This window comes from Thrips palmi, unplaced genomic scaffold (assembly GCF_012932325.1).
Source record: "Thrips palmi isolate BJ-2018 unplaced genomic scaffold, TpBJ-2018v1 HiC_scaffold_15, whole genome shotgun sequence".
Classification (NCBI taxonomy): domain Eukaryota; kingdom Metazoa; phylum Arthropoda; class Insecta; order Thysanoptera; family Thripidae; genus Thrips; species Thrips palmi.
In genome coordinates this window covers 7419232-7446730 of record NW_023144624.1, presented here as the reverse complement: position 1 = coordinate 7446730, position 27499 = coordinate 7419232, and the positions used below count along the sequence as shown (strand labels likewise).

The following is a 27499-nucleotide window of genomic DNA, read 5'->3' as shown; positions in this document are numbered from 1 at the left end:
GAAAACATGCAAAAGTCTTCAGAAAATCTTATCATTCAGATGAGATAAAGTTAAGCATGAATGCTTGCCACTACTTTGTGCTGAAAAAGAAAATAAATAAAAATGTGCGGGCATTGAAGAACATTTTATAAGATCATACACAGTGCTGCTTCTTCGGTGCAGTAATGACTGCAAAGTTAATCCTTCACATCCTTCAGGGAAGTCATCAGGAGTGACAGCTACAGCAGCTAGCTTGCGGTAAGGTCCAACTGCACCCCTGTTAAACGGATTGCAAAGAATTCGATGATGACCATTTGGCAGCATGGTGAAGAATGGTGAAATGTGGTAGTAAATTCACAGAGGATTTTCAGCAGTACCTTCCAATAAAATATAGTAACTATAAATATCTAATTTTGAAAAAAATAAATAAAAAAATAGCACTTTAAAACTAAACAATATCTTATGAAGTACTGTAGTTAAATAAAACATGCAATACTCTAGTGCACTTCTTCTACATACACTCGGTGGCACAGATATCATCTTTAAAACTACTAAGACGAAGTCCTACTTTTTACAAAGTTACTTTGATGCCAACACACTAAACTGAAACCATTTATGTGCATAACTACATAAATTCACAAAAAAAAACAACTGTCAAATAAAATAAATAAAAAAATAATACAGCTGCACAGTAACAATAACACTAAAAAGCATACACACAATTGAAAAGGAAGCAAACAAATTTAGAGGACACAAGGCAAACCTTCAGAGGCTTTAATTTTTTTAATGCATAGAGCTAAGAAGGCCAAAAATCCAAAAGTCAGAAGCGTTTCCTCTCTTTTTATGGTGTCAATTTGTTCCTGTCATTTTTCAAATATAATAATGAAAATTTGAAACTTTCTGGTAGGGATTAACGTAAGAATGTTGGTGAACCAATCCAACCCTCATGACCTAGGCCTAGGGGCCGCCGTTTGAAAGTGGGCGCGTTAGAAAGTGCGACGCGCTGCGACCTACCTGTAAACCCCGTTGGCCTCAACACATCCGGCTGGGAAGGCAGAGGGTGGGGCCGGTCCGCAGGGGCTGTGCAGGTTGAGCATGCCTGGGGACGAGGCGGCGCGGGGCGCGCTTTTGGGGCTTGGCCACTGGGGGAAGCGGGCCGGGGCCGGAGGTTTGAGTGCAGGGGCTGGGGTGCCGGGTATGGGGAACAGGGGCAAGGGCTGAGTGTTCCTGCAATCAGGGACCGAACTCGCATCACCGTTCGGGTCAGAGACTCGGTGCTTGGCTTGGCCTGCTCGCCGGTTCAAAGGGCTGTGCAGCAACCAGAGAAAATTTCGGTGAATGGCTGTGGGGGACTTGGGGGAAGGGGGGGTCGGACTAGAGGGAGATGGCGAGGGCGACAACCGAGGCACGGGCACCCTCATTGGCCAGGACGGGGACCTACAAAACATACATGCCACATCATCAAATAACACGCAGTACGCTGTGTGAAGCTACAAAGACATTTCGGGGCAAGTTACGACCTTTCCCTGAGCAATCTACATTCCAAAGGGAGCTTTATTCTTTGGCAACTTCAGATAAGATTCACTGTACTAACATCATTATTTAATTTAAGGAGGCAAGAAAAAAAGAGAAACTCAAGCAGTTGTTATCTTGCACAAGATACAAAGAACACAAACAAAAACAAATCAGACACAGAGACATGCTCTATCAGAAACACATTCCCTAAGAGTTGATTTGCGATGCTACATGTTGCTCATTATTTTTTTTTTGCACTGACATGCACCTAACTACAAATAAATGGGTATGAGAAATTTGATAAACAGAACTCCCCAAAAAATAACTGAAAGTTTAGAAACTAACAATTTTAGAGCAGCTTTAAGCAGCCTTGATTAGATAAGCCACATGTGGATGTCATTTTACGGTTAAAACAGCGAAAGAGAGGCTTTACTGTTAGATTGTACAATTTGAATGCTGGCCAAGTAGAATATCCATGAAAACAGTCTCACGAAAAAAAAACAATGGGTTAGGAGTAAACATCATCTTGCATTCCATTTTGGGAGCCAGAATAGTGATTAAATTTTATTGAGCCTACATAGTAAATCCAAATATCAAACAAACAAACAAAACAAAACAAAACAAAAAAAAAGCACAAAGGGAAACAGCAGGAAAAACTTTACAAGGGAGAGAGGCACAGGCGTGACAGACACTCATATACAGTACACGCCTCCAAACTCTCCACAGTACCTGCTATTCTGAAGGATCTCAAATGACGCTGATTTCATAAGGATTGCACACCACAGATTACCAGGGCACGTTCGCACCCTTCGCCTGCAGGCGACAATTTCATTAGTGTTTCTCCCTTTGTGCATGCTCCACCAATAAGAATTTAAAATGAATCATAATTGTAAGAAAATATTCAGTACTTTTGGGACAAGTTTTATGTTTACTTAAAGCATCAAGAAAATTTGGGAATGACATAACCCATGACATGAAGAAAAAAAGCGCATGCAACTGAAATTTCGCCAGAAAAAGAAAGACGAATTACACTTAAATTTTGGAATGAGTCAGTGAGTGAAACATGGTGATGAGTTCATAGATATAAATTGGTGAAATATTAACAAAAAAATTGCTAAGATCAAATTATTAATTCTGCATCGCTATGAACTATGATCTACTCGTCAACCCACACCGCATGAAAGAATGCAGATTACCTCACCAATTATTGTGCGATAAAGTAGTGTGACACGTGCAAATTAATGCCATTCACCTCATAAAAAAAATATTTACTAACATACCGTATCAATAACTAGAACTCAGTGGTGTGAGTGTGTATATTTTAAATTAAGAACATAGAAGCAAACAAATGACGGTAAAAGTGCGGAATGCATGAAAATAAAATACCTTATGTGGCCAGAGTCCCCGGAGCTGCTCTGCCGCGAGTGCTGGCTCTGGCTGTTGAGAGAGCTGTACCCCGAGGCCTTGCTCATCTGGCTCGTGTTGGAGGAGTTCCTCGAGTGGCCCGGCTCGTTCTCATACCCATCCTCCATCTCGCCCTGCATAGGCTCCGCCAGGGTGTACTCGGCCGGCTCGCTGTTCGAGCCCTGAATGAGTTCTGGACAGACAGGCGGACGTGAGGCAGACATGAGGCGACGCGACAAAGCCGCCAAAGCCGCCCAGGCATGGGCAGGGCATGCCGCACGGACCCCGGGGGGAAGGGCCAGGAGACGGGGGTGTTTTCAAAGGAATTCCCTTGACAGAGCTAAAATTTGACCTGTATATTGTAAACCAGGAAACTGATGGTCTAAAAGGAAAGCTGAACACATGCAAGCTCATTCCTCTCCCCTTCCCCCTGGAGTCCGTGCTGGCGGGCCGCGAGGCGCAAACCCAAAAGAAAGCTACCAGAGTTGAGCAGGGCAGGCCGCTTCTTGGGGAGGCTTCCAAAGCCAGAGCTGCCGCTGGCTATAGACCCCGCGAGCGAGCCGCTCGAGAAGTCCTCTCTGTACTGGGTACCGTACTGGTTGCCATACTGGTTGCCGTACTGGCCGCGCTCCGAGCGCTCCGTGCCGTCCTCCTGCGTGGCGAATTGCTTTTGCTTCAGTGAGGGGGATGGACTGCGGGACAGAGAGACACACATGGGTCAGCACCACACACGCACCGCACGCACCGCACACACACGGAAAGCAGCACCGAGCCCAGACGGCCAACTCACACTTTGAAGAGGATGTCCCCGGACAGCATGTTCATGCCGATGTGCACCTTGATCATCGAGTTGTCGGGCCGGTGGCGCGGGTTGTTGTCGTAGCCCTCCAGCAGGCACGTCCGCGACGTCAGCCCCGCGCCCGCGAACTCGGCCAGGTTCAGGTCGATGAAGCCGAGCTTCTGGAACGTCCGGCCGCCCTTCTGCTCCTGGAGCACCACACACACACACAGTCAGTACACGGCGGAAAGCGATTGCATCACAACAACAACAACACCGATCTTACCCGTCGGATGGACACCCGCAGCAGGCAGGGGTCCAGCACGCCCGTCGACGCGCTGGCGCTCATCTTGCACAAGAACTCGAACTTGGCGTTCCACCGCACCTTGTGCTCCTGCACCTCCTCCCTGCAACAACAAGGCCAGCGAGTCAGGAAACAAGTCGAGTCGGGGCGGACAACAGCCGAATGGGAGGACCGCAAGGGCGATGCGGATATTGATAAATCCGGCGGGACGGCGGAGGCGGCCTTCGACTTGGCGAGGGAAAGGACCTCGGGGAGGGCCGAAAGGACGGATAGCATCTACACGGGCGGCCGGGCCGGGCAGTGACATTAGTGTGTCATGTTTTCCTTCCACCCCGCCCGACGCGGAAGTCCCATTCGGCCCGACACGGCCGCCGGGCCACGCGAACACTTGACGCAGACACGCCGTGGTCGATACAAAGCGCCGGCCTCAATTACAAAACCAAAGGGTGCGATTGGGGCGTGCGGTGCGTGGCGAGCCTGGCTAGGCGGGGCGCGAGGCGAGGCCGCCCCGCCGCCACCTCCCCGCCGAGGAGCAGCCCGAGCAGCCCCCCGGACTCCAGCGAGAACCGGCTGCGTCCGGACAGCGCCGGCCGCGCTCCACGCGCAGAGGCGAGGACGCGAGGACGTGCCGATTGAACTCGCCGCGCTGCGTCGCTGCGTCGCTGCGTCCCGGGTCCCGGCCAGCATTGGCGTGACGAGCGCCCTTGTGCAGGGCGAGCAGGGCGCGGGGTGCACGGCGGCGGCGGTAATAGCACGGGGTGTCTAGGCGAGGGGGGCCGAGAACCGCGGCAAACTCCGGGCCGACACGGCACGGGGGGACTTTGTAGGACACCGCACCCCGAGCCTCACCACCTCGCCCCCGCAAAAGCGCGCCCTCCTCGAGCGTCGCCCGGGCGTCGCCGGGGCGTCGCCACGCCCACACATCCATCACCCGTTCGGCCGTTCGGCCGGCCGCCCACGCCACACGGCGCCGCCTCACCCTGCATGGCCCTGCACGGGCGGGGTGGGGCGGGGCGGGCACGCGACGCGCCTATTTAAAGCCCCGCTCCAGCGACCGGAGGAAGATCGCGGACGCGACGCTATTCCGGGCCGCGGTGGCGTTGCGGGGGCTGGCGGGGCCCACACCTGATTGCTCGGGGCTGCGACCCCACCCCACCCGTCGCTAAACCAATTTGGCAGCGGGAAAAACACGCCGCCGTCATGCGGGCGCGTCGATAAAGCCAGAGCGGCAGAGCCGACGGAGCCATGGCTGCAGCCCGGACAGCGCCCCCGCGGCCCCCGCCCCGACACTCGGCACTCCGGGGCGACGCCGCGGAGTCGTTGCGCAACCACGGCAGCCCCCAAAAAGAAGCAGCCCCCGTCCCGTCGGCGTCCGGTCGCCATCCGGTCCCCGTCCGGGCACTGCGAGCGCACTGCCCTTTCGCTTGAGCGCGCCAAAAGCCCAAAAGCCACTGGGGAGTCCAGCGCCTCGGCCGACAGGCAGGCAGGCCGCTGCAATGGGAGGGCGCCGTGCCGCAGGCAACCCGCTCGCCGCGCCTGTCCCCACGCTGCCTACACCGCAGGCGGGGCACCGAAGGCTTGGCCGCAGGCTGCCACAGCCAGCGCATCTCCAACGCGCGCCGCTGCCGCTCGGCAAATATATTTTCCTCTCCGCGACGCGCTGCTAGACGGGACGGCTGCTACAAACACAACCCCCTCCTCCCCCCAACCCTTCCGAAACCCGTTCGTACCGCTTCCCAAGGTCGGCCTCGGCAATCCCATAGGGCGGCAAAGGCAGGGACGACCCCCCCCCCTTTCTCTCCCCTCACGCACCTCTCACCGCTCGGGGGTGGTGCTGGTGCCCTCGGCTTTCGGCCACTCCCCTCGCACAACATGCTCCAACACGTCAACCCGCGACGCCGCGACGCTAACCACACGGCCTGGTTCGCACGGCGTGGTGCAAGCCGCGGTTGACGGCGAGGTGCGCATCGCGGCCGTCGACGCCGCGAGGTGGTGCGGGCGGCGTGCTTAGGGGAAGGCCGAGACGTGCACGCGGCCTTCGCCGCTTGCGGAGAGCGCGTCTGCTAGTGCTCAAGCCGAGCCCAAGCTGCGCGCCAATCCGTGCCTGCCCGTGCTTCTAGGAAGCGCCGGATGCATCCCCGCCCAGGGAGTGCTCTCGCCGCTCTCGCTGCCCGAACCAGGACGCCAGGCGACGCCAGGGCCCTTCAGGGTACGCGTGTCCTGGGCCCTGGCCGCCCCGGCCCGGGCCACCCCCAACGCGGCACTGCTTCTCCAGACGGCTGGGGGCGGCGGGGGCGGCGCGCGGGGGTGGTCGATACAGCTGGCCCCGCGGCCCCAACCCTCGGCCGGCCAGCGGGCCAGCATCAATGGGCATGCGGGGCGTGAATGGGTGTGCAGCAGCCCCAGGGTGACGCATAGGGCGGATAGGACAGAAAGGACACCCCCTCCTCCCCCTCCTCGTACCGTCACTGGGAAGCCGCGGCGCGGACACTCGCCGGGAATCCCGCGAGTCCCTAGTCCCTCTACACTGCTCCTACACTGCCCCCATGACCCTGAACTTCCCCCGTCCGAAGGGCAAGGCTGCGTGCCTGCCGACCACCACCACACCAGGTCCCGAGGGTGGCGGAGTGGCGGTATGGCGGCCCGACCACACCACGGCCTGGCCCCGGCCTCCCCGAGGTGTTCTGCCCTGATCCTGGCCAACCTGGGCGGGACTACGGCAATGCACCGCCAACCAACCACCCAGCTAGCCAGCGCCCCTCGAGAGCCACAGCCCGGCACAGCCCGCCGCCCCCACACGGCCAGCCCGGCCACGCCTGACCTCGTTGCACCGCTACCGCCGCGGGACGAGGGGCCCCGAGCCCCTAGGGGGCCTGGCCGGATTGCCTTCCGGTCAAGGCGAGCGGATGCCGGGACTCCGGAACCCAGCTTGGGCGGGGCGGGGCGCGGCGGCGTGTCCACGTCCACGTACTGGCTGGCACCCCGCCGCGCTACGCGATGCCAAGACGAGCGCCGAGCGCGTGAGTGTAGGGAAACACGTGTCGGTGGTCGTTGAATAGCGGCGCGGTGAGGCGGCGGCAGGCGGGAACCCCTTCGCCCGAGCCTTCGCCGAAGCGAAGCGAAGCGCGCTCCCAATGAGCCTCGGGCGCCTCGCGCCTCGCGCCAGAGCGTAGCCATGTTTCAGCGCCGCTTTCCGCGGAAAAAAAAACTCGGAGAACGTGCTTGCGGCTGCCCGGCGGGGCGCGCGCGGCGGAGGACGCGTTAGCGGGAAATTTGTACAGCGAGTCGCGAAATACGAGTCGAGCCTCGCGGCCCGCGGCGAGGGGCGGAGGGGAAGGGGCGGAGGGAAAAGCAAAATGGAAAAGCAGCAAAAGCGCGCGTTCGCGTCGTCGACGTCGTGTTTGAGCACGCGCCGAAGTCATCATCCGGTCGGCCGGGGGTGCCGCGCCGTCCGTTGCGAGGCCCAACGTCCCAACCCCGAGACCAGCCCAGCACAGCCCAGCCCACACTGCTTGGGGCAGCGCGATAAGGCCAGACAGTACCGCCGAAATAAATTCGTTATCTCCCGCACACAACTTGCAGACTGCCGGCAGGCCAATTCCGAACGGCGCCGCCGTCTCCCTCGCACCCCCACGGGGCAGCCCCACGGGGCCGTGCAGGGCACACCATTTTTCAGACATTTGTGACCGTTTTGATCAACTTTGCGGCAATACTGCTCCCAAACTAAGGCAGATAATCGCTTTCCGTAACAAAGGCATGCAAAAGAAAGGTCCAAAGACCAATTGCCCGTTGAAGGAGGACGAAATACCGCCTCGGATCAGACGCAGTAGATGCTTAAAGTCGGCCCAAAACACGATTTTTCACAGACATTTGTGACCGTTTTGATCAACTTTGCGGCAATACTGCTCCCAAACTAAGGCAGATAATCGCTTTCCGTAACAAAGGCATGCAAAAGAAAGGTCCAAAGACCAATTGCCCGTTGAAGGAGGACGAAATACCGCGTCGGATCAGACGCAGTGGATGCTTAAAGTCGGCCCAAAACACGATTTTTCACAGACATTTGTGACCGTTTTGATCAACTTTGCGGCATTTAAGCAGTCACTGACTACACCAGCAAAGTCCGCGCGGCTGAAAACGTTTCTCGTCCTTTTTTCAGTGCCGTGCTGAGCGATTCGGGCCGAAGCCGAAGACAAGACGCCACCTTCCTCCTCTCTTCTCTGCCACTCCGCGGCTCTGCGCTCCGCGGCGTGCCCCGAGCACTTTAAGTGCGCCGACAAGCTATAAAAGCAGTCCGCGCCGCGCCGCCGCGACGGGCCGCGCCGCAAACAGCGCCATAAGGCAGTACACCGCCATCGCCATGCCCGGCCCGCGGGCCCAACGCCTGTTGCAATGGCCGCGCGGCCAAAAAATAACGCTCGCATTCGCCTGCACCCGGCAGTACCGTGCACATAATTGCACAGTGCACTCTGCTCGCTGCCACTGCACTGCCGGGCCAGACGAGTCTGACAGACGCGGGCCGCCGCCGGCATCGTTATTAGTTGCAGCTGGGGTCGCGGTTCCGACGAAACGGATGACACAGACCGACCGCCGGGGGCCGCCGGGTACCGCCGGCCTCTGGCGCAGTGTGGGTGACGTTCAAGCGCCGGGCCGGGGCCGTGCCTGCCGGGGCCGAAACGTTTCCACGAGAACGTTATACACGTGAGGCGGGGCGCCGCGGTGCACGCTACCGCCCAGCCGCCCCGTGGCCTTGAACCCTGCCTGACGCTGCTCCAGCACCACGACGACGGCACCCTGTCCGTGTCCGCCCCGTTGGCCCCGCGCTCCTGGGCGTGGCCGGGCGTGGCTGGCTGGGCGTGGCCGGGCTGAGCCGGGCGGGGTCCGGACGGGTCCGGAGCTCAGCTCATCCATATGAAAGGGGGTGCGGAACGGCCCCGCAGAGGCATGCCTGGGCGGGCGTGCCGGAGGCTGCGAGACCAGACCCGGACGTACACAAGTTGACACTTCGGCCGTGTCGCTTGCGCTGCGTCGCTGCGAGCCTCGCAGGCCGGCGCGGGGTGCGGTGAGGAGTTCAGGACTGCCAAATGTCAGCGCCACTGTCAACGCGACTACGCAACACAGCACGGGGCAGGGAGTCGCGCGTTCGTCCACGTGCAAGGGGCACCCACCGTGCGGCCCGCGGCAAGAGGGTTGGACTCCCAGCTCCACCCCCTTTCTATTTGGTCGGAAAAGCGCAGGCAAATAAGAGAAGACGCTAAACCCCCCCAAAAAAAACATCGAAAGTGGTGTGCGTTGCGTCTGCGTCCCCCCTGCTGTCAGCGGGCGCCGCGGGGTGGGGTGGGGTGGGGTGGGGTGGCCGTCAGTCCGCGTTCCGCGAATCTCGCGAAACCGGTGACTCGTCGGCGTCCTCGGGCAACGAAAACCGATCGGAGAGAGGAGAGAGAGGAGCCGAGTCCCACGCGATGCTCCTGTCTGCCCGTCTGCCTCTGGCTCCGCGCTGGCTGATTGGCTGGCCTGGCTGTTCGGCATCTCGTTAACGGGCGGGGCCGCCAAGTCCTTTTCCACGCCGCGGCGACACCCGAAATGGCCCAAATGCCAGTGGGTGGCGTCACCGCCATGCCCGCCATGCACACCGTGCCGTCATCGTCGAGTCGGAGTCGCGAGTCGCGCACGAGTCGCCGCGAAATGTCCCCGAGCGAACGAAGCGAACGTCCCCCCTCCCCCCCCCCTGCCCCTTTTCACTCCGCCACTTCCACTTCCTCGGAAGCCGGAGGCCTGGCCTGGCCTCGCCGGGGGCCTCGCCGGCCTCGCCCCGCCGCGTCAACTCGCTTATAACGACATCGCCATTTCAGCGAGCAAACTTTTCATCCCGTCGCCTCGCGCGCCGCGCGCCTCGCTAAACATCAATACACTTTTAATAACGCAGCCGGGGCTTCGTTATAAACTCGTCAGGTCGTCTCCGCCCGGCAGCCAGGCAGCCAGGCAGGCAGGCAGCCAATCGGGCAGCCCGAGCCGAGACAAAAGGCGATTGCGACGTCGATGTCCATGGCCTGGCCTTTCATCGCCGCTTCCCAACGCGCCGCATTTCTAAAACTTCTCCTGCGCCCTTCCCACGGTCGCCACGGGGTGCCATACCGCGCGGCCAAAGCCCGCCACACACTCACACACGAGCGCGCGCACACACACACAGGCACACGCTAGCGATGGCACCGGGTCACCGCGACCACGACGTCGTCTCGCGAGTGACCCCGGCCGACCCCGCGGCAGGCCGGCAGCCCCGCTACGGGCAGCGCCGGCAGCGCAGCGCCACACATGACATCATGCCGTCATGAGCGACCACCGCCACCGCCGCGACGTCCATGATCTTCTTCCCGGAATAGCCTCCACGCGAGTACAGCACACTGCATCGCACACCGGCGATGCCGTCATTGTGTCGTGCAGACAAAGCGAAAACAAAGAAAACACCGAGATTCGGCAGAAACTGCGAGCGAGCGGCTGGGCCCCATGGCAGCAGCAAGGACCGAATCTAATCTGGCGACACCGAAAGTGAGGCGGTTGCTCATCCCCGCTTGCCTCGCTGATTGCCTGATTGCCTGTCGGCGCGTGGCAGGCTCGGTGGCAGGGCGCCCCGGCCCGGCCTGCCTGGAGCCGCGGGGCTGGGGCGTGCTGTGCTGCTGGGGTGGCAGGCTAGGACTGCGCCTTGGCTGCGCTGTGGCAATCGTATTCCAGGCGAGCGCGCCCGGAGCGCCGAGCCGAGCCTGCGACACAACTAATTCGGGACATTATCAGGCATTACACTTTCAGGCAGGCAGTCGTTTCGCCCGGCAGTGCCGGCAGCCACCACGCCCCGCCGACTGCAACAATGCAAGTCAAGTGGGGCCAGTCGGGGGCCGCCACCGTCGCGACTCCTGGAACAGCACGCGAGGCGCCACTCCGACTTCGCAATGCACAACACGACGGTGTCCACTCTGACCATTTCGTCTCCCTTGCCCAGGTGCGGCGGTCCCGACCACCGACACAAGCCCTCCGCTCGCGCGCTCGCCGGCAGCCAGCGTCGCGTCAGCGTGGCGTGGCGGGGAGGTCGAGGCCGCGCGCCGCGCGGGCCGCCGGGGGACCGGGGTCAGCGTCAGCCCGCCGGGCCCAGCCGATAAAACCCGTTTCCCTACTTTGTTTTTGCCAGATGCCAGATGCGAGTAAAATGTCAACGCACTCCCGACGACGCCCCTCATGGCGGAGTCCGTAAAAAATGATAATATAAAAGCGCGCCTGGCTTTTATTGACGTGGCGGGGAGGCCCAGCCCCGAGCCCAGCAGGGCTTTCGGCCGCCTTCAGCGCCTTCCCCTTTCAGGGCGGGGAAGGGCAACGGCCCTCTCAGGATTCCCTTTGCGCCGCCGCCGCCAAGCCCACCAACTATTCCTGTCGCGTCCCCCTCCCGGAAAGGCTCGTCGCCGCCGTCACAAACTACCGAAATATTAATAAACCGCCGCGGCTGCACATCGGCGGCGCCACGTCCGCGACGGCATTCATTAGGCGGAGTGGCGGAGCGGCGTGCCGGCCGGGGCGAAAACGGCCAAATACCACCGCGCCCGGCCGCCACACCGCCACTATCCCCGACGGCCTCCCCGACGGCCTCCCCGACCACGTCGCGGCGTGCGCGGTGATCCACGAAATGTCCCCGCCCCCCACCCTTCACGCCTGCCTGCCCGCCCCTGCCACCCACGCGCGTAAACGCGACATTTCAAAACGTTCACCCGCGCGGTCTTCTCCCTTCTCGGGTACCCAAAATATACGACGCGGGCGAGTGTGTTGGTGAATGGGAGGGGTGGGTGAGCGCCTACGCCGGCCTACGCCCAGCCGCAGCGGCCGTGAAGAACGTGGACACCGTCACCGGCAGGCGACGCCGCAGCCACTCCACTGGGTAATTTAAATCCCGAAATATGTATTCGAAACAGACTTACATACGCGGGGACGGCCAGCGGGCTGGCTGCGGCCAACAAGGAAATTCCCCTCGGTCACTCAACTTGGCATTGAGGAATCGGGCTGGCCGTCGGCTGGCCGAGGTGGCCGGGCTGGCACACCAGCGGAGCGTAGCGGAGCGCGGCGCCAATAGACATCGAGTGTGTTGGGGTGGCGCAGGGAGCGCGGGGGCGGAGAGGGAGGGGTGGCTCGCGGCCGAGGGCGCAGCCCGCGTCAGAGCCGGCCTAGCCCTCCCACATGGTTCAACTCACGGGCCCTGCCAGCTGACGCAGGCGGCGCCCCCCAGTGGCGCTCCTATACTCCCCCCCCCCGGCGCACTTTCTTGCCCTTCCAGGCGAGAATCATTAAGGGCCCCCGCAGCCCCGCGGCCACACGGCGAATGGCTATGCTAATATTTGGAAGAGGTGGCACCGCCACTGGCAACCCCGAACTTTGATTTGGACCCCCTCCACGCCCTCCACACTCACACCCGCATGGCGTGCGTCGTCGCCAGCCCCGCCAGCCCCGCCAGCCGCGTGACCTGGCGTGACGCAGTGCCGTGTCGCGGTGCCGCCCGCCCCGCCGCCCCGCGTAACAGCCGCAGCGCCCCCACCCCCTGCAGCACCAGCGGAACCACCACCAGCAGCAGCAGCTCGCAGTCCGATTGGCCGCGGAGCAATCTGGCAGTGACGTCACACCCTATCGGCAGCGACAGCAAAGCGACCACCAAAACAAACAATAACCACTCACACACACACACACAAACGCGCGCGCGCGCGCACGGTGGCGGCGGGCGGCTCGTAGGGCACGGTGCCATGCAGAGCGGCGCTAAATGGCAGCAGCCCTCGCTGGGTTCGGCCTGGCGTGGCGTGGCGTGGCGCGGCCTGGCTGGCAGCACCGCGGTCAGGTGCCAAGGCAGCAGTGGCAGCAGTCGCCAAGGCCTCGCCATCGCCATCGCCGCGAAGGGCAAGGCCGAGGCCCTTGATTCCAAGCCGCCAGTACAGCCTGGCCGGCCTCACCCCCTTGGCCCCCTCCCCGTTGTATGCCGCGCCGCGTGACGCGACGCGACCCCTGCGACCACACTGCGCACGCGTCACGCGTCCCCCCGCGGCCCCGCGCACCACACGTGCATCCAGGAGCGCGCGCGTCGCTTCCTTCCCCGAAATAGACCTGGCAGGCACTCGCATGGGCACTCGCAGGCACCGCGACGACGCCACGCCGCGCCGCGCCACGGCCGGGCGCTCTGTGGCGAGAGAGTCTCCAAAACACACTCCCCCGCCACTCCGCTCCTCCATTCCACTTTTGGCGCCATGATTGCACGGGTCCCACACGGCGGCGCGGTCCGCCTTGTGCACTGCACTGTGCTGCGGTCGCGAGGCGAGGCCCCGCGGGGGCACGGCCAGAGGCACGGCGCTCGACGTCACGCGGACACGCCACCACGGCCCCTGGAAGGCCGGCAGCCCCGGCAGCACGCACCGATGCACGTCCTGGCGGCCGACGGGCCGACGCCGAGGAGGAGGAGGAGGAGAAGGAAGAGGGAGGGGCCGCGAGAAGAAAGCAGCCACAGGTAGAACCAGGTAGAACCCGGCCCGACGAAAAAGGAAGCAGCGAAAGCACACGGCGTGCAAACACGCAACGGCGGCGCTGCGTCTAGAGGCGGCACGCCGCGGCACCGGGGACGGGCTGGACGGGCCGTGGCCGCCGACACCCAGACGTCCAAGACGACCGCCATCTGGGCAGCCTCGCGCACCACGCCGTCAACGAGTCAACGAGTGAGGGCAGTGAGGGCTCCCTTTGTCCGCCACCCGCCGGGCGTGCAGGGCCCCGACGCTCCGCTAATCGACCCCTATGGGGCCCACTGCCGCCACACTGCCGCCGCCGTCCGTCTCGGCCCATCGCGGCCCCGCGGGGGGCGCGGCGGGCGCGTCAACAAAGTGACGGGCTCGACGGGGGCCCTCATGTCGGGGGCGCCGAGGGGGTTGGTGGTGACGTGCGGCCCCCTCTGGGGAATGCCAGCGCCCCGTAAAACGAGTAAACCGCGGCGGCGGCGGGTCAACAACAGGTACTGCTTTGACTGCTTCGGCGGATAGCGCCCCCGGCGCCCCCGGCCAAGGAAAACAAAAACAGGGCCATTTCGGAGGGGTCAAGAAACGCGACGGGCCCGCGCCTGCCCTCCGCAGACCGGTGCGGCACCGGACCCGTGCGGGTCATGGCGTGCCTTTGCCCTGGCATCCCGGATGGCCGGGTGTAGCCGGGTGCATCCGGCTCCAGCTCCGCCGTGCTGACACCGCTCCGCCTGGTCCGGACACTGCGGGCCCGCCCCGCGGGCCCCGGTCCCTGTCCTTGCCCGTTTACCTCGGGGCTCCTTGAGGAGACAAGCTGGCAGCAGAAAAGTTGTAGAGGCGCGTCGCGTCGACGCGATGAAAGTCTCGGGCGACGCCGACGAGTACAACGAGCAGTCAGCCAGCGCGACGTGCAAATCTGGCGGGATTAGACTCCCCCCTCCCCCAAACAAAATGAAATAAAGAAAAGCGTCGCGAGGAACGCAGAGGCAGCTACGCCATCGTCCTGGAGCAGCGCGTCAGCGCGTTCAAACCGCAAGCGGCGGAGGATCGCTCCTGACCCAGCCTATCATGTTCACGCACCTCGCGACCGCGGAATGCCCCCCCCCCCTCCATTTCCCCTTCCTCTCGATTGGCCTCACTCAAAGTATAGTCTGAAAGTATGACAAATTCTAGCGGCCGCGGGGAGGGAGGCGGACCACCCGAGCGGAGGCGCCATGTGCCACATCGCGGCACCACGTCGCGGCGCCGCGGCGAGGTGACAAGGACAGAGCGTGGCAGCCAGGCTAGGCAGACGTCGCGGCGCGTCGCACACTCGCACCGCGCGGCGCGCAGGGTCACATCAGATCAACCCTGCTTCCTGAGAGGCGACTGGTGGCCGGTGGGGCGAACCGCTCTCGCACGCCACAGGCACACGGCCACACCACCGCACGGCCCGTTCCATGCCGAGTGACGCCTAGTGCTGTGCCCTCCCGTTTCCCTTCAGGACACTGACCCTCGTCGAGCGGCTCAAATTGAAAGTAAATGGGAAAAAAAATGTCGCAGCCGGTATGCAAACCCAGGTCGACTCGACTGCCGACAGCCATCGCTCTCCGTCACCAGCGGGGCCGTACCTGCGAACAGAGAGGATGAGAATAAACACCGCGCAGAAGTTGGAACGAAATAAAAAGCAGTGAAATGAGCAAACGCTCCCCCCACCCCTCCCGTTCGGAAAAAAGGGCGTACCGGGTCCACAAGTCCGCACAGGTGGAGAGTGACGGAAAAAGGACTCAAAGGGAATAAGAATAAAAATGGAGCAAAACAAGTAGGGCACACTCCAAAAATAAAAAGAAGCGTAAACTGGCTCGTTCCCTAACTGGTAATTATCCATCCAGCGCGGCGCCGTAAGCTCAAATTGAAACGGGGCAGACTGGCTCGGCAGCGCCCGGCCGCGCGGCCCGGCTGGGCTCTAGCGGCCCCGCTGCTGCTCGGCTCGGACAGGAGCAAAACAAAAGCGAGGCGGCACAAACAGAGAGCACAATCACTCCTTGTCAGATCCAGGATTGCCCCAGTTTTTGTCTTGTTCTCTTTTCGCGGTCGACGTCGTCTTGGTTATTAGGTCCAGAAAATTGCGTCGAAAACTAAGTTAATCGCCTCGGCCGGTAGGGCGCTGATCGGCGACGTGGAGGCGAACGTCATTAGAAGACGGCGGCCGCGATCGGGCGACGAAGCGAGTCAGCCGGGGTCCGCGGCGACCCACCGAGGCGGCGGGGTGCGCAGCCAAAGCCTCGCAAAGCCGCGACGAGCGGCTAACTCGATTGGCAAGTCCGCGTCGCTCGGCGCGTCGCGCTCGGCGTCCGCGAGGCAGGCAGGCCGTGCCGGCGCCAGGGGCCCTGGCCCAGGGCGGTGACCAGCGGACCCGGTGTGACTGTGCAGAGAGCCTTTCCTGCGAGTCAGCGACGCCATTTCGGCGGACCGTGATGAGTCACTAATCAGAAATCGGTGCCTGCCCAAATCTCGAGACGCTCCACCGGCCTCCAGCGGCCGGCGCTCCGATTTAAATTGCCACTGCCTGCCGCGCGACGACCGCCGTGTCGCGGCGCGCAGCGACAGCGGGGCGATGCCGGGCGATGCGCGATGCAGCGGACCGTGCCTGGCTTGTCGGTCGGGCCACTTGTACCTCGTTGACCCCGCGGCCCTGCCAGCCCTGTCCCGGCACTGCCCCGGCACTTGGCGCGTGGACCCTGACCCTGTGCACTGTGCACGGGCCGAAGAGGAACAGGGAACCCACGGAACGCGGCTTTGACGCGCGCAATACGAACCACGTCCACGCACAGGTGCGCTGCCGCCCCGCCCCGCCCCGCCCCGCCACGCCGGCGCGCTGCACGAACATCCCGGTTTGCGGCGGTTCGCCGATGAATATTTCAGTCGCCCCAACCGCCGCCGCCCGACAGATTGCCGTGTCCGGGGGCCCCGGCCCGCCCGGCCCGCCCGGCCGTAACACACACCATCCTATCACACCGCCGAAAACGGGCCGTGCATTTTTAACGGCGCCGAAACAACGCGTGTCCAATCCAAACGCAGCGTTTTGGCGCGGCGCTCGGCGCGGGGCTCTCTTCGACGCAGCGCTCCTTCCTCTCCTATCCGATGTCGGCCCTTGCCGGCGCCCCGTCGGGCCGTCACGGCGAGCAGACACTCTCTAATTAGCGAGGGGGTTGCGACGACGGAAAAGCGCCGCGCTGTCTCTCTCGCACCGCTGCGGAACGCCCCGTGAGAGCGAGAGAGACAGAGCGACCACCGACAGTTCGGACTCGGCCTGCAGCCTGGAGCCTGGGCGAGGACAGACGCTGGCCGCCGACAACACCCCCACCCCCTCCCCTCCATGGCCACCGCCCAGCCCGCCCAGCCGCAGTGGCCAATAAGTTCCATTTACTGCCGCGTCTCATCCCGGCAAACTGCTTGTCGAGATAAAACCAATACAGCGGGGCGGGGCGGGGCGGGGCGGGGCGGGGCGCGTGCTGGGGATGACGGGCAGCACGGGGCAGCGGGGACGTCAATACCAATCCGCTTGCTTCATCTGACTGGCCGGCGCCGTCCGCCCCGCCGTCCAACCCGCCCAAGGGCGGCCCGGCCCGGCCCAGCCCGGCTCGGCACTCTGACGAGGAGATAGCTCCCCTCAAGGCTCGCCGCCAAGGACACGCGCCCCGCGGGCGGCGGCAGCGGACAGCGCCGGAAAGGGGGATGGCGCTGTACAGCGAGCACGGCGAACAGCGCGGCGGAGGGCCGTAAAAGAGACACCCGCCAGCACCGCCTGCGATATCCAATGTAAATTCACGACTATTGTTCTTCCTTTGAGAGCAGCAGCGCAGCCTCGCCTCGCTTTGCCACCGAAACGGCGCAAACGTCCCAAACGGCGGGGCGCGGCACGGCACGTCGCAGGGCCCTCCACAAAGGGCGGCACCGAGGAGAGCGGGCGGTCAAGGTCGCAGCCCTTCCAGGCCTTGCAAACCTTCCCGGCTTCCACACGGCTGGAGCTGGAGCGAGGCTGGAGTGTCTGGAGCAGGTCCCTGCAGGCCTGCAGAGGCCCGCTGCAGTGACCCGCTGTCGTCTCGCTCGGTGCCAGCCGCCTACCCCCGCAAGGTCCCGGACGGACAAGGTCCCCCGACGAGGCCTCCGAGAAAGGTCTCCGACGTGCAGTGGTGGGGATGATGGTTGATCCCCTGGGAGAGCCGTCCCGTCCCGTAACGTCTAGGCCGCCCCGGCTCGGCCCGCCCACCCCGATGCAAAGCCCACGTGACGTCACGGGGCGCTCGTCGAGTCCGTGGGCGGCGGCGCGACGGCTGCCCCTGTGTGGGCTCCCTGCGGACCCCCTGTGGGCACGGAGTGGGCACAGTAATCCCGGCGAGTGGGCCGGGCCGCCCCGCCCACTGCGGCGACGACGCGACGAACTGCGTGAGGCGGCCCGGCCAGGCGGCTTCTATTCACCCTCCTTTCGCTTCCTCGTCGGCGTGGCGGTGGCCGTGGCGGTGGCCGTGGCGGTGGCGTGGCGGTGGCCGTGGCGGTGGCCGTGGCGGTGGCCGTGGCGGTGGCCGTGGCGGTGGCCGTGGCGGCCTGGCCCGGCGGTGGCCGTGGCGGTGCGGCCGTGGCGTGGGTGGCGGCCTCGGCCGGGCGGTGGCCGTGGCGCTTCCTCGTGGCCGTGGCGGTGGCCGTGGCGGTGGCCGTGGCGGTGGCCGTGGCGGTGGCGCAGTGGCGCCCACGTGCCGACCGACGGCCACGTGCAGCCAATCATCCGCCGCCCGATTCCGCGCTGTCGTCGCGCAGTCTCTCTCTCTCTCTCGCACTCTCGGGGCGTCTTGTATTTGAATAGGTGCAGACAGCAGCGAAACGGAACCCTCCGGAATCAGTCTCCACTTCGCGCCGGTCGGAGCCGAGGGAGGGGGGAATCACTCGCTCATTTCGTATGCGGAGAATGTGAATTCATGTATGTTTCGAAAGCCGCGTAGACACATTTAGTCTGAACGCTAGTGAATGTCAAAGAGCACTGGTAAATGTGTGTGAACATCTGATGAGAATGGTCTGCGAGAATGCAAAGTTGGCCAAAACGGTGACAAATGTCTGGAAATTCGCGATTGCGCCGGGGGCGTTCCCGTTCCGTAGACTGATTGCGAGAGTCGTCCTCATCGCTCTGTCTCTCTCGCACCCATAAGAAAGCCCCACGAGTGCGAGAGAGACAGAGCGACCCATCTCGAGACGTGTCCTCATTAGGCAGCCCGGCCCCGGCGGGGACGTCGAAGTGGGGACGTGTCCGCCGCGCGGCTGAGCCCCGCTGCAGAGTGCTGCAACACTGCCACTACACTGCAGAGGGGAGGGAAAGAGAGGCACTAGCGGGGCTTCGGGCTTCGGGGCCACCCTGTTGCACACCGCCACAACCACCGTGCACCACCGCGGACAGGGGTCGTCCGCAGCCCTGCGCAGCACGGCGCAGCGCGCCACCAGGAGGGGCTATGCCAGCGGTTCTCAACCTTTCTCGGCTCGCGACCCCAAATTTGAAGCCAAAAATTTCCGCGACCCCCAGGAAAAATTTCGCGACCCCACGGGACCCCTCCTTTAACATGCCACGGCGTCTGATCCGAGGTGGGCATTTTGCTCCCTCAACGGGCAACTGGTCTTTGGACCTTCCTTTAGCATGCCTTTGTTACGGAGTGCAATTATCAGTCTTAGTTTGGGAGCAGTATTGTCTCAAAGTTGGCCAAAACGCTCAGAAATGTCTATGAAAAATCGTGTTTTGGGCCGATTTTAAGCAGCCACAGCGTCTGATCCGAGGCGGGCATTTTGCTCTCTCAACGGGCAGTTGGTCTTTGGACCTTCCTTTAGCATGCCTTTGTTACGGAGTGCAATTATCAGTCTTAGTTTGAGAGCAGTATTGTCTCAAAGTTGGCCGAAACGCTCAGAAATGTCTATGAAAAATCGTGTTTTGGGCCGATTTTAAGCAGCCACTGCGTCTGATCCGAGGCGGGCATTTTGCTCCCTCAACGGGCAGTTGGTCTTTGGACCTTCCTTTAGCATGCCTTTGTTACGGAGTGCGATTATCAGTCTTAGTTTGGGAGCAGTATTGTCTCAAAGTTGGCCGAAACGGTCAGCAGTGTCTTTGAAAAATCGTGTTTTGGGCCGATTTTAAGCAGCCACTGCGTCTGATCCGAGGCGGGCATTTTGCTCCCTCAACGGGCAGTTGGTCTGGACCTTCCTTTAGCATGCCTTTGTTACGGAGTGCAATTATCAGTCTTAGTTTGAGAGCAGTATTGTCTCAAAGTTGGCCGAAACGCTCAGAAATGTCTATGAAAAATCGTGTTTTGGGCCGATTTTAAGCAGCCACTGCGTCTGATCCGAGGCGGGCATTTTGCTCCCTCAACGGGCAGTTGGTCTTTGGACCTTCCTTTAGCATGCCTTTGTTACGGAGTGCGATTATCAGTCTTAGTTTGGGAGCAGTATTGTCTCAAAGTTGACCAAATAGTCACAACGATTTTTCAAAGACACTTGCGACCGTTTTGATCGACTTTGAGACAATACTGCTCCCAAACTAAGACTGACAATCGCACTCCGTAACAAAGGCATGCTAAAGGAAGGTCCAAAGACCAATTGCCCGTTGAGGGAGCAAAATGCCCGCCTCGGATCAGACGCAGTGGCTGCTTAAAATCGGCCCAAAACACGATTTTTCATAGACATTTCTGAGCGTTTCGGCCAACTTTGAGACAATACTGCTCCCAAACTAAGACTGATAATTGCACTCCGTAACAAAGGCATGCTAAAGGAAGGTCCAAAGACCGATTGCCCGTTGAGGGAGCAAAATGCCCGCCTCGGATCAGACGCAGTGGCTGCTTAAAATCGGCCCAAAACACGACCCCAGCATCGCCGCGACCCCTTAAAAAAATTTCGCGACCCCGCTTGGGGTCGCGACCCTAAGGTTGAGAACCACTGGGCTATGCCCCGCTGCAGCGCTGCAGCTCGCCGTGGTCCTCGTCAGCCACAGCGCCAAACGCTGAAATACTCGTGGACGCGGCAATCCGGGCTTCGCATTACACGGTGCTCGACTCAGACCGTCGCCGTCGCTCCGCCTCTCTCGCACTCGTGGAGGGGTTGCGCAGGGGTGCGAGAGAGAGAGAGCCAAGACAGCAATCGCTCCGCATACTGCAGTCGCGCAGTGCTCGGCGTCATTGCAAATGGCGCCACGTCGAGTGACGTCGCGACACTTCGTGTCACGCCCAGTCACGCCGCGGTGTTGCACTGCAGGGGCTTTGCCGGCCCGTGCTGGGCTATGCTGTGGCAGGTGTAGGCTAGTGTAGGCGCTGGCGGCGTGGCGCGGCACCGCGAGGGGGCCTCGCTCGCTCGCCTCGCTCGCCCCGCGGCAGGGCACGGCGACGGCGGGCTGCGAATCAGACAGGCCCTCCACGCGAACCGAACCCATTGTGGCCGTGCCCTGCCAGGCCCTGCCACGCCAACATGCGATGGCGCATGATTCCCTTTGCGGCGCGGCGCCGGCCCGGGCCTTTCCTTCCGACACGCGAAGCGCGGCGGGGCGGGGCGGCGGGGGCCTCGGGGCACCCCAACGAAAGCGACAGTCGGACGGCAGCACGCGGTGCAACTCGAGGAGGGGAAGGAAGGGCACGGAGGGAGGGGTCCGCGAGCGCGACCTTTGCACGGCGCCATCCTGCGGACGTGGCCGTCGACGCCCGCCCACCACGGCGCCCCGCTGGAGGGCGCGGACGGACGGAGCACCGCGTCGAGCGGCTAGCGCCAGCTACCTTGCAGCTAGCGGCACCGTAAAACGCCGCACAATGGCTTCGGGGATGCTGCAGCATGCTGGGGGAAGCACTCTCCAGTTCGCACGAGGATCGCACCGCGCCGCACCGCCGAGGCTCTAAACGGAGCGCCGGGCTACGCCGGGCGTGCGACCGAGCCGACCGAGGCCCGAGGAGAGCCGAGCGAGGAAAACGGCAGCAAAAACAAATCACTTTCCCCTTTACGGTGTCGGAGTGCCGGTTCTCGTGAGGATCCGAAAAGCGCTTCTTGCTCGCGTGAGTCTGGCGGACGGAGTACTAACCCGCGCCTCGCTACAGCGCGTTGCACCGCGTTGCACCGCGTTGCGCGGGAGGACGCAAGAGTCGTAAAGAGATGAAACGCCGGGGTTGTAAATCAAAAGATTACACCGCGCCTCCCGCGGACTGACTCACTTCACTTCCCTGCAGCCGCGGACGGATGGGTGGCTGGCTGGCTAAACGGAGATAAAAAGCGTGGCAGCGCCAATCCGCGAGTACAGCCGAGTATGAGCCGCGCAATTTGCGTTAAGCGCGCGGGCCGTCAAGTGGCCGGGCAGGCCGGGCTGGCGCAACTACTACTACAACCACTACACTGGCACGGCGGGAGCTGCGAGCAGGAAAGTCAAGTCAACCCACTGCCGCGACCAGCGACTCCGACGAAACCGCTTTCTGCGTGCCGACGACCGCCGCAGTTGCCGCCTTCTGCAGAGCGTGCGTAGCCATAGCGTGGCGCGTCCGGCACCCCGCGTTCAGAGACACATTCCATGCATGCTTATCGTCCCGGGGCCCAGCCAGCGGCATCGAGATAACGGCCTTTTCGTCTTCCGGGGGGCGCTGCTTCGCGCTGCTTCGCGCCGCGCAAACGCGGGCTGGCCGAGCGGCCCCGAGCCAAGCCCCGCCATCCGCCCGGACGGGACGCCCCGCCCGCCCCGCCCGATAGCCACGCGTGGGGCTCATTCGCAGAATCGCACAGATAACAACAGGAAAAAAACTTTACTTCAGTCACCAGGCCGGCCTGCCGGCTGCCTGGCGGGCTGCGACCTTCTCCGATGCGTTCTTTGAACCGGCCCCGTTACTTTTTAAGGCATTTCAAAATTGGCCCATTAGGGTTTTTCTTTTGGCGGCAGGCAGAGCCGAACACGAGAGAGAGACGGTGCCGTCGCTCTTCACGTCGGGGAAGTCCCCGTGTTAATGAGTCTCCAAAGCCACACGGGTGGCCCGCCAGTGGGTCTTGAGCGTGAGTGTGTGTTGGGGGAGGGGAAGGGGGGGGGGATGCACGGCGTGCACCCGAGACCTATTTCCGACCCGACGCAACGCACCCGCCCTTCGACGTTGTTTACAACCGATCGACCTGTGCTGGCGTTCCGCGTTCACTTAGCACGGCCGAAGGGCGGAGGGCGGCGGAGGGCGCTCAGCCTCCCTGCTGCTCTGACCCGCACCGTCAAGGCCACCGCCAGCCAGCCAGCCAGCCGGCAGACCAAACAGCCGCTCCGTAAAAAGCTCCCCAAGTCTTGCATTGTTGATTCATTCCAGCCGTCACTGACGGCCCGTCAGCCAGCCAGTCCGCCTGCGAGGTAGGCCACGCCGCCCCGCTCCAGACACCCGTGTGCTGCAGGGCTGCCTACCCGGGCTTCCGCAGGCGCTCCGGGCGGCGCGACTGGGCGCGACGACGGCCGCCGCCCTGCCGTGGTGGCAAAGAGGGAACGGCACGGAACGGAACGGGGGCACCACTTCCTCTCTCCCCGGCCCGGACCAGAGGAGCGCGGACCAAGGACCGCGGGCATCACAGGGCACTCCAATCAGCGCGGCATTGACGCGACGCGTGCGAGCGAAGCGCGAAGACGCGGCCGAATGACAGTGTGCGTGCGGAGCAGCGCAGAGGCGAGCGGGCCCCGCCCCACCAGTGGGCCACCACGCCCCGCCACACTTCCCGGACGCGGCGACGCGGCCCATACGGTAGCACGGAGGGGCGTGGCGGGGCGTGGCGGGGGGCGGAGTCGCACCTGGCGTACGCGGTGCGCGCCTGCAGGGCCTGCAGACAGGTGTGCCGCGAGCAGCGAGTGTCGTCACAGAGTCACAACCACGAAGCAGTGGCAGCTGCAGGGCGCTCCACTCTATGCGAGACACTTTCCTAGAGGCGTCGGCCGCGGCCCGCGGTGCAGCGCGCCAAGCGGCCAGGCCGTCGGCCGCCGGCGGCGAAGCGGGGCAGGCAATGCAGGCCGAGACGGCCTTGGCAAGGCCCTCTGGGTGCACACTCCAGCCGTCTCCTTTCATTCTTTCTCCCCCATTCTGCCTCCGTCTCCCCCTCCTCCTCCAAGCAAGCCATCGAAATGTAGGTCTCGCCTCGCCCCGCCACAGCGCGGCGCAGGGCTGCCCGCCGGCACGGCCATGGGGCCGCGCCCGACCGCGACGTTCGCACAGCACTCGGCACAGCCAGCCCCCGGGGACCGGCCACGCCACGCCGCGCGCCGAGCCAATACCCGAAATCGGGCGGACGCAGCAGCAAGCGGGCGCGCCGCGACGCGCCGCGACGCCGGAAACGACGGGCGGCCGAAATGAACCCGAAAATAAAGATTTGTCGAAGGGAACACAGCGGGCGGGCAGGGCGGGGCGGCGTCGCAGGGCTGGCCAGATTGAAAGCAGGCGTGGGCTGGCGGCGATATTGGCAGCCGACCTTCGCCGCCTCGCCTTCAGTTCGCGGAATCGCAGAGCGCCCGCCCGCCCTAGGCCCCGGGCTGCCCCAGGCCCTTGGGCCCTTGGGCCCTGAGAAGGGCTGCGCTGGGCTGCGCCCCCGACGACGGCCACCCCTTCCCCGGCCGCGCGCCACACTGCCAGGCACTGCCACGCCCACGCGAGCGCGTTTTTCCAGTGTGGGACTGAAGAGGAGGCCCCGGCGGGTTGGCGTCTGCCGCCCAATTGCCGCCATCCGAGCGAAAAGCCGAAATCGACGCGGCGGGGCGGCCGTCTGTACACTCCACGACACGGTCGACACGGCGAAAGGTACACTGCCATCTCGCTCTGGGCGTCGCGCCTTGCGTCCCGCCTTGCGTCCCGCCTTGCGTCCGCCGCCTCGTGAGCCGAGCCGGCCCGAGCCGCCTTGAACTTCCCACCGGCCGAGCGCCGCCAGCCCCTCCGCCGTTCACGCGACGTCAGAAGTGCGGCGGCGGTGGCGGTGCGCCAGCACACTGCCAGCACTGCCACGGCACTACAGCCCACCCACGTGACGTCACCGCGTCACCGCCCGAAGGAAAAACCATTTTCGCCGCGCGACTCCGCGACAAGTGACTCGCCGAAAAACGCAGTCGCGACTAAAAATAAGTAATGCGCGTCGCCTTCAGACTTTCAAATCGCTCGTCGCCGATCGACGTCACACGGCGTGCAGCCGCGTTGCCTGGCCGACTGATTCCGAGAGTCGTTTGCTCTCTTTCTCGCACGCATGGGGCGTTGGGGCGTTGCGCGTGGGTGGGAGAGAGACGCCCCTCCGGATGGTGCGCGGCCGTTGCCGGGCGATGCCGCGCCGATAAGCCCGGCCGCACTACCTGCGCCGCGTCGCCGCGTCGCCGCGTCACTGTTTATCTCGCCGGTTCAATTCGCACCCCGATAACGGCATGACGGCGCGCTGCGAATAGCCGAATGAGAAATGCCGCCGCCGCCGCCGCACTATCGGCACTATCGGCAGTCGGCGGCGGAGGCGTGGCAGTGGCGGTGCCTGCAGGCACGCCGGGCACGCCGTGCCGTGGGAAACGGCCGAAAGCGGTTCCCATTCGGAGCGACCGGCCAAATTGCCGCGCCTCCTTCTCCTCCTTCTCCGCGGCCCACAGGGCCTGCCTTGGGGCCTGCACGTGCACCTCGCGGACCTCGCCGCGGACCGCGCGGCAGAAACAGCACGTGGCGTTGGCCAAGCCGGCCAGGCCGAACGCCTTGCCCCACGCGCGGCGTGCCGCGGCGTGCCTTCGGTGCCCGGCCCTGCACGCGTAGCGTAAAGCCGCCACACAACACCTCGCGCAGGACGATTGGACGCCAGAGAGGCCCTCGGGGCACTTAGTCTTTCTGCTCATTGCGACAGCGCGACGGCGTTCGATAAGCGTGCGGTCGAGTGGCACCGTCGGTGACGGCGTCCATGACGTCACGCGTCCGTTTCGTTGCGATAGTCTCATCACCGGCAGTGTCGCCGCCCACGCCGACGCCCCGCCCAGCCGCCCGGCCTCCCGGCCGCCGCGACCGCCTCGGTGCGGTATGGTAATCACACGTGGATCGCCTTGTCCGGCAACTGGACCGGGAGGCTGGGCCGGGCCGGGCAAAGAGGGCACCGGGAGGGCACCGGGAGGGCGCGCGCCTCGCCGAGCCGGTCCAGACCGGACGGCCGCCCGCACCGCCGGCCGCGCCGCCACGCCGCGACACGCACCCAGGCCAGGACCAGGGCGCGCCCAAGACCAAGACGTTGCCGACGTGCAGAGGGTGGGTCTGTGGGGCACAGGACGCAGCAGGCCACGCCAAACGCCAAACAGTTTCCCGGGCGAGGCCGCGGGCCGCGACAGTGGCGCTGCGCGCTGCGCTGCGGCGCGTGGCCGCGTTGGCTGGAGCTTTGGAACGGGCGCTGGAGCGCGCTGGAGGCTGCAGGGACCAGTCGGCCCGCCGGACTCGGTCGGGCTCACCTTGACGGGGGAGCCAAGGAGGTTTTTCTTCGGAGACGGGGAGGGGCTCGGGGAGGGGGGTCATGGGCCTCCGGATGAGTCAAGCGAGTCAAGCGGCTCCGGCCCCTCGACGGTGGCAGTGTCGCAGTCGCCAGGCGGGCGGTGCGCGGTGCCGTACAGCAGGGATTAGCATAGCGCCACGGGCCATGCCGCCACGGGCCACGGGGGAGCAGAGCACGCTGAGTCATGACGACTTTGGCAGCCATAAACCGGGCGCGCTATTTCAGGGCGCAAAGGGGTGCGATCAAGGGCGCTCCCCGAGAGTGCGGCACAGCGGTTTGCCATCCCGCCGCGGCCCGCGGGCTGCGTCTGGCACGGCCACGGCCGTCATGCCCCACGCCAGGACCCTCGTCGGCGAGCTCGTCCGCGTGGTCGGCCACCCCTCCGCGGCGCACTGCGCGCGTGCCGCGGACGCCCCGGCCGAGGATTAGATTAGGCGCGCTGCCGCGCTGCGTCTGCAGACAGCCTCAGCCTTGGTCGCACCAGCAGCCCGCGTTCCCACCAGCAAACCCAACAGTGTTCAACATTCAAAACCGAAACACTTCCTCCTCCTTTTTTCCCTTGACAAGAAAGTTGGGCAAGGGCGACTATGAGCCGCGCGCTGTGGGCAAGGCCGCCCACTGCAGGCCCCGCCCCGCCCCACCACGGCAGGCACCCGACGCGATCCAGTTTTCGACATTCGCGCCCAGAGCGGCCCAGAGCCCTGCCGAGCGGGGTCAGGCCCGCGCGCTCGCACACACACAGGCGCGGGCACACACACACAGCACCGCTCCCATACAAAGTCAATCAGTGGCGCGCCCTACCGGCCACGCGGCCAATTACTGCATCCTACTTATGCCCGGCCTGCTGCGCCGCTGCGCTGCACCGCTACGCCCTGCCCGCCTGGCTGCTGCTGCTGCGGCCCGCCGCCCGGTCAAGAAGCCTCGCAGCCTGGCCGTCACCGAGAGCAGAGCTTCGCCCGGCTTCGGATAGAGAAATTGAGTCGGCAATGGAGTCAAGGCCGACTCGACACGCGGCCGCCTTTTTCCGGATTATCATTTTCCGCTTCGACGCAGAGCGACGCAGGGCGACGCTGGGCCGCGCCACGGCCATGCAGTGCAGTGCGAGCGGCTCGTCACAGGAAAGGCTTTGGCTTGACGATAACCACGCCAAGGCAAGGGACAAGAGGCCACATCCTCCGACCGGCCGACCGGCATCCTCGAGAAGAGTCCACCTTTTCCCACTGTACGGCGGCAAATGCGAAAGACGGCGGCAGCGACGACGGGCACGGCACCGCCCCAGTCCGACCCGACCCGACACGTTAGCCATGATTAGCATTCAGAAGCCGTGCGCGGAGTCGCGGGGGAGGGGGCCGCATTCGGAGCACTGGGAGGGCGGGACGCGTCGTCGGAGGAGGAGGACCGCGAGGGTGCGCGTCCAGAGTCCAGCAGTCCACGCTCCAGCGCCGCACCGCGCTTCGCGCTCCGCTCCAGCGCCGTCCGTCCGCCTCGTCCTTCCTCGTCCAGTGTAGCGGCGGG

General features: G+C 63.6%; 1 protein-coding gene across 6 annotated transcripts in view; it reads right to left on the bottom strand.

The window, feature by feature from the left end:
- The window catches only part of LOC117640872 (protein FAM102A), a 34292-nt gene that overhangs the window by 4285 nt on the left and 2508 nt on the right, over window positions 1–27499 (bottom strand). Inside the window, exons 3-8 of one of the 6 annotated variants that reach the window (XM_034377822.1) lie at window positions 3963–4083; window positions 3689–3885; window positions 3379–3590; window positions 2881–3091; window positions 2224–2307; window positions 994–1416 (exon numbers count right to left, since the gene is read on the bottom strand). In XM_034377822.1, the coding sequence (XP_034233713.1) occupies window positions 994–1416; window positions 2224–2307; window positions 2881–3091; window positions 3379–3590; window positions 3689–3885; window positions 3963–4083 (1248 nt within the window). Of the gene's footprint in view, window positions 1–139; window positions 257–993; window positions 1417–2223; window positions 2308–2880; window positions 3092–3378; window positions 3591–3688; window positions 3886–3962; window positions 4084–27499 lie in introns of all 6 variants that reach the window. The other 5 variants (XM_034377827.1, XM_034377823.1, XM_034377824.1 and 2 more) reach the window with 5 other exon arrangements.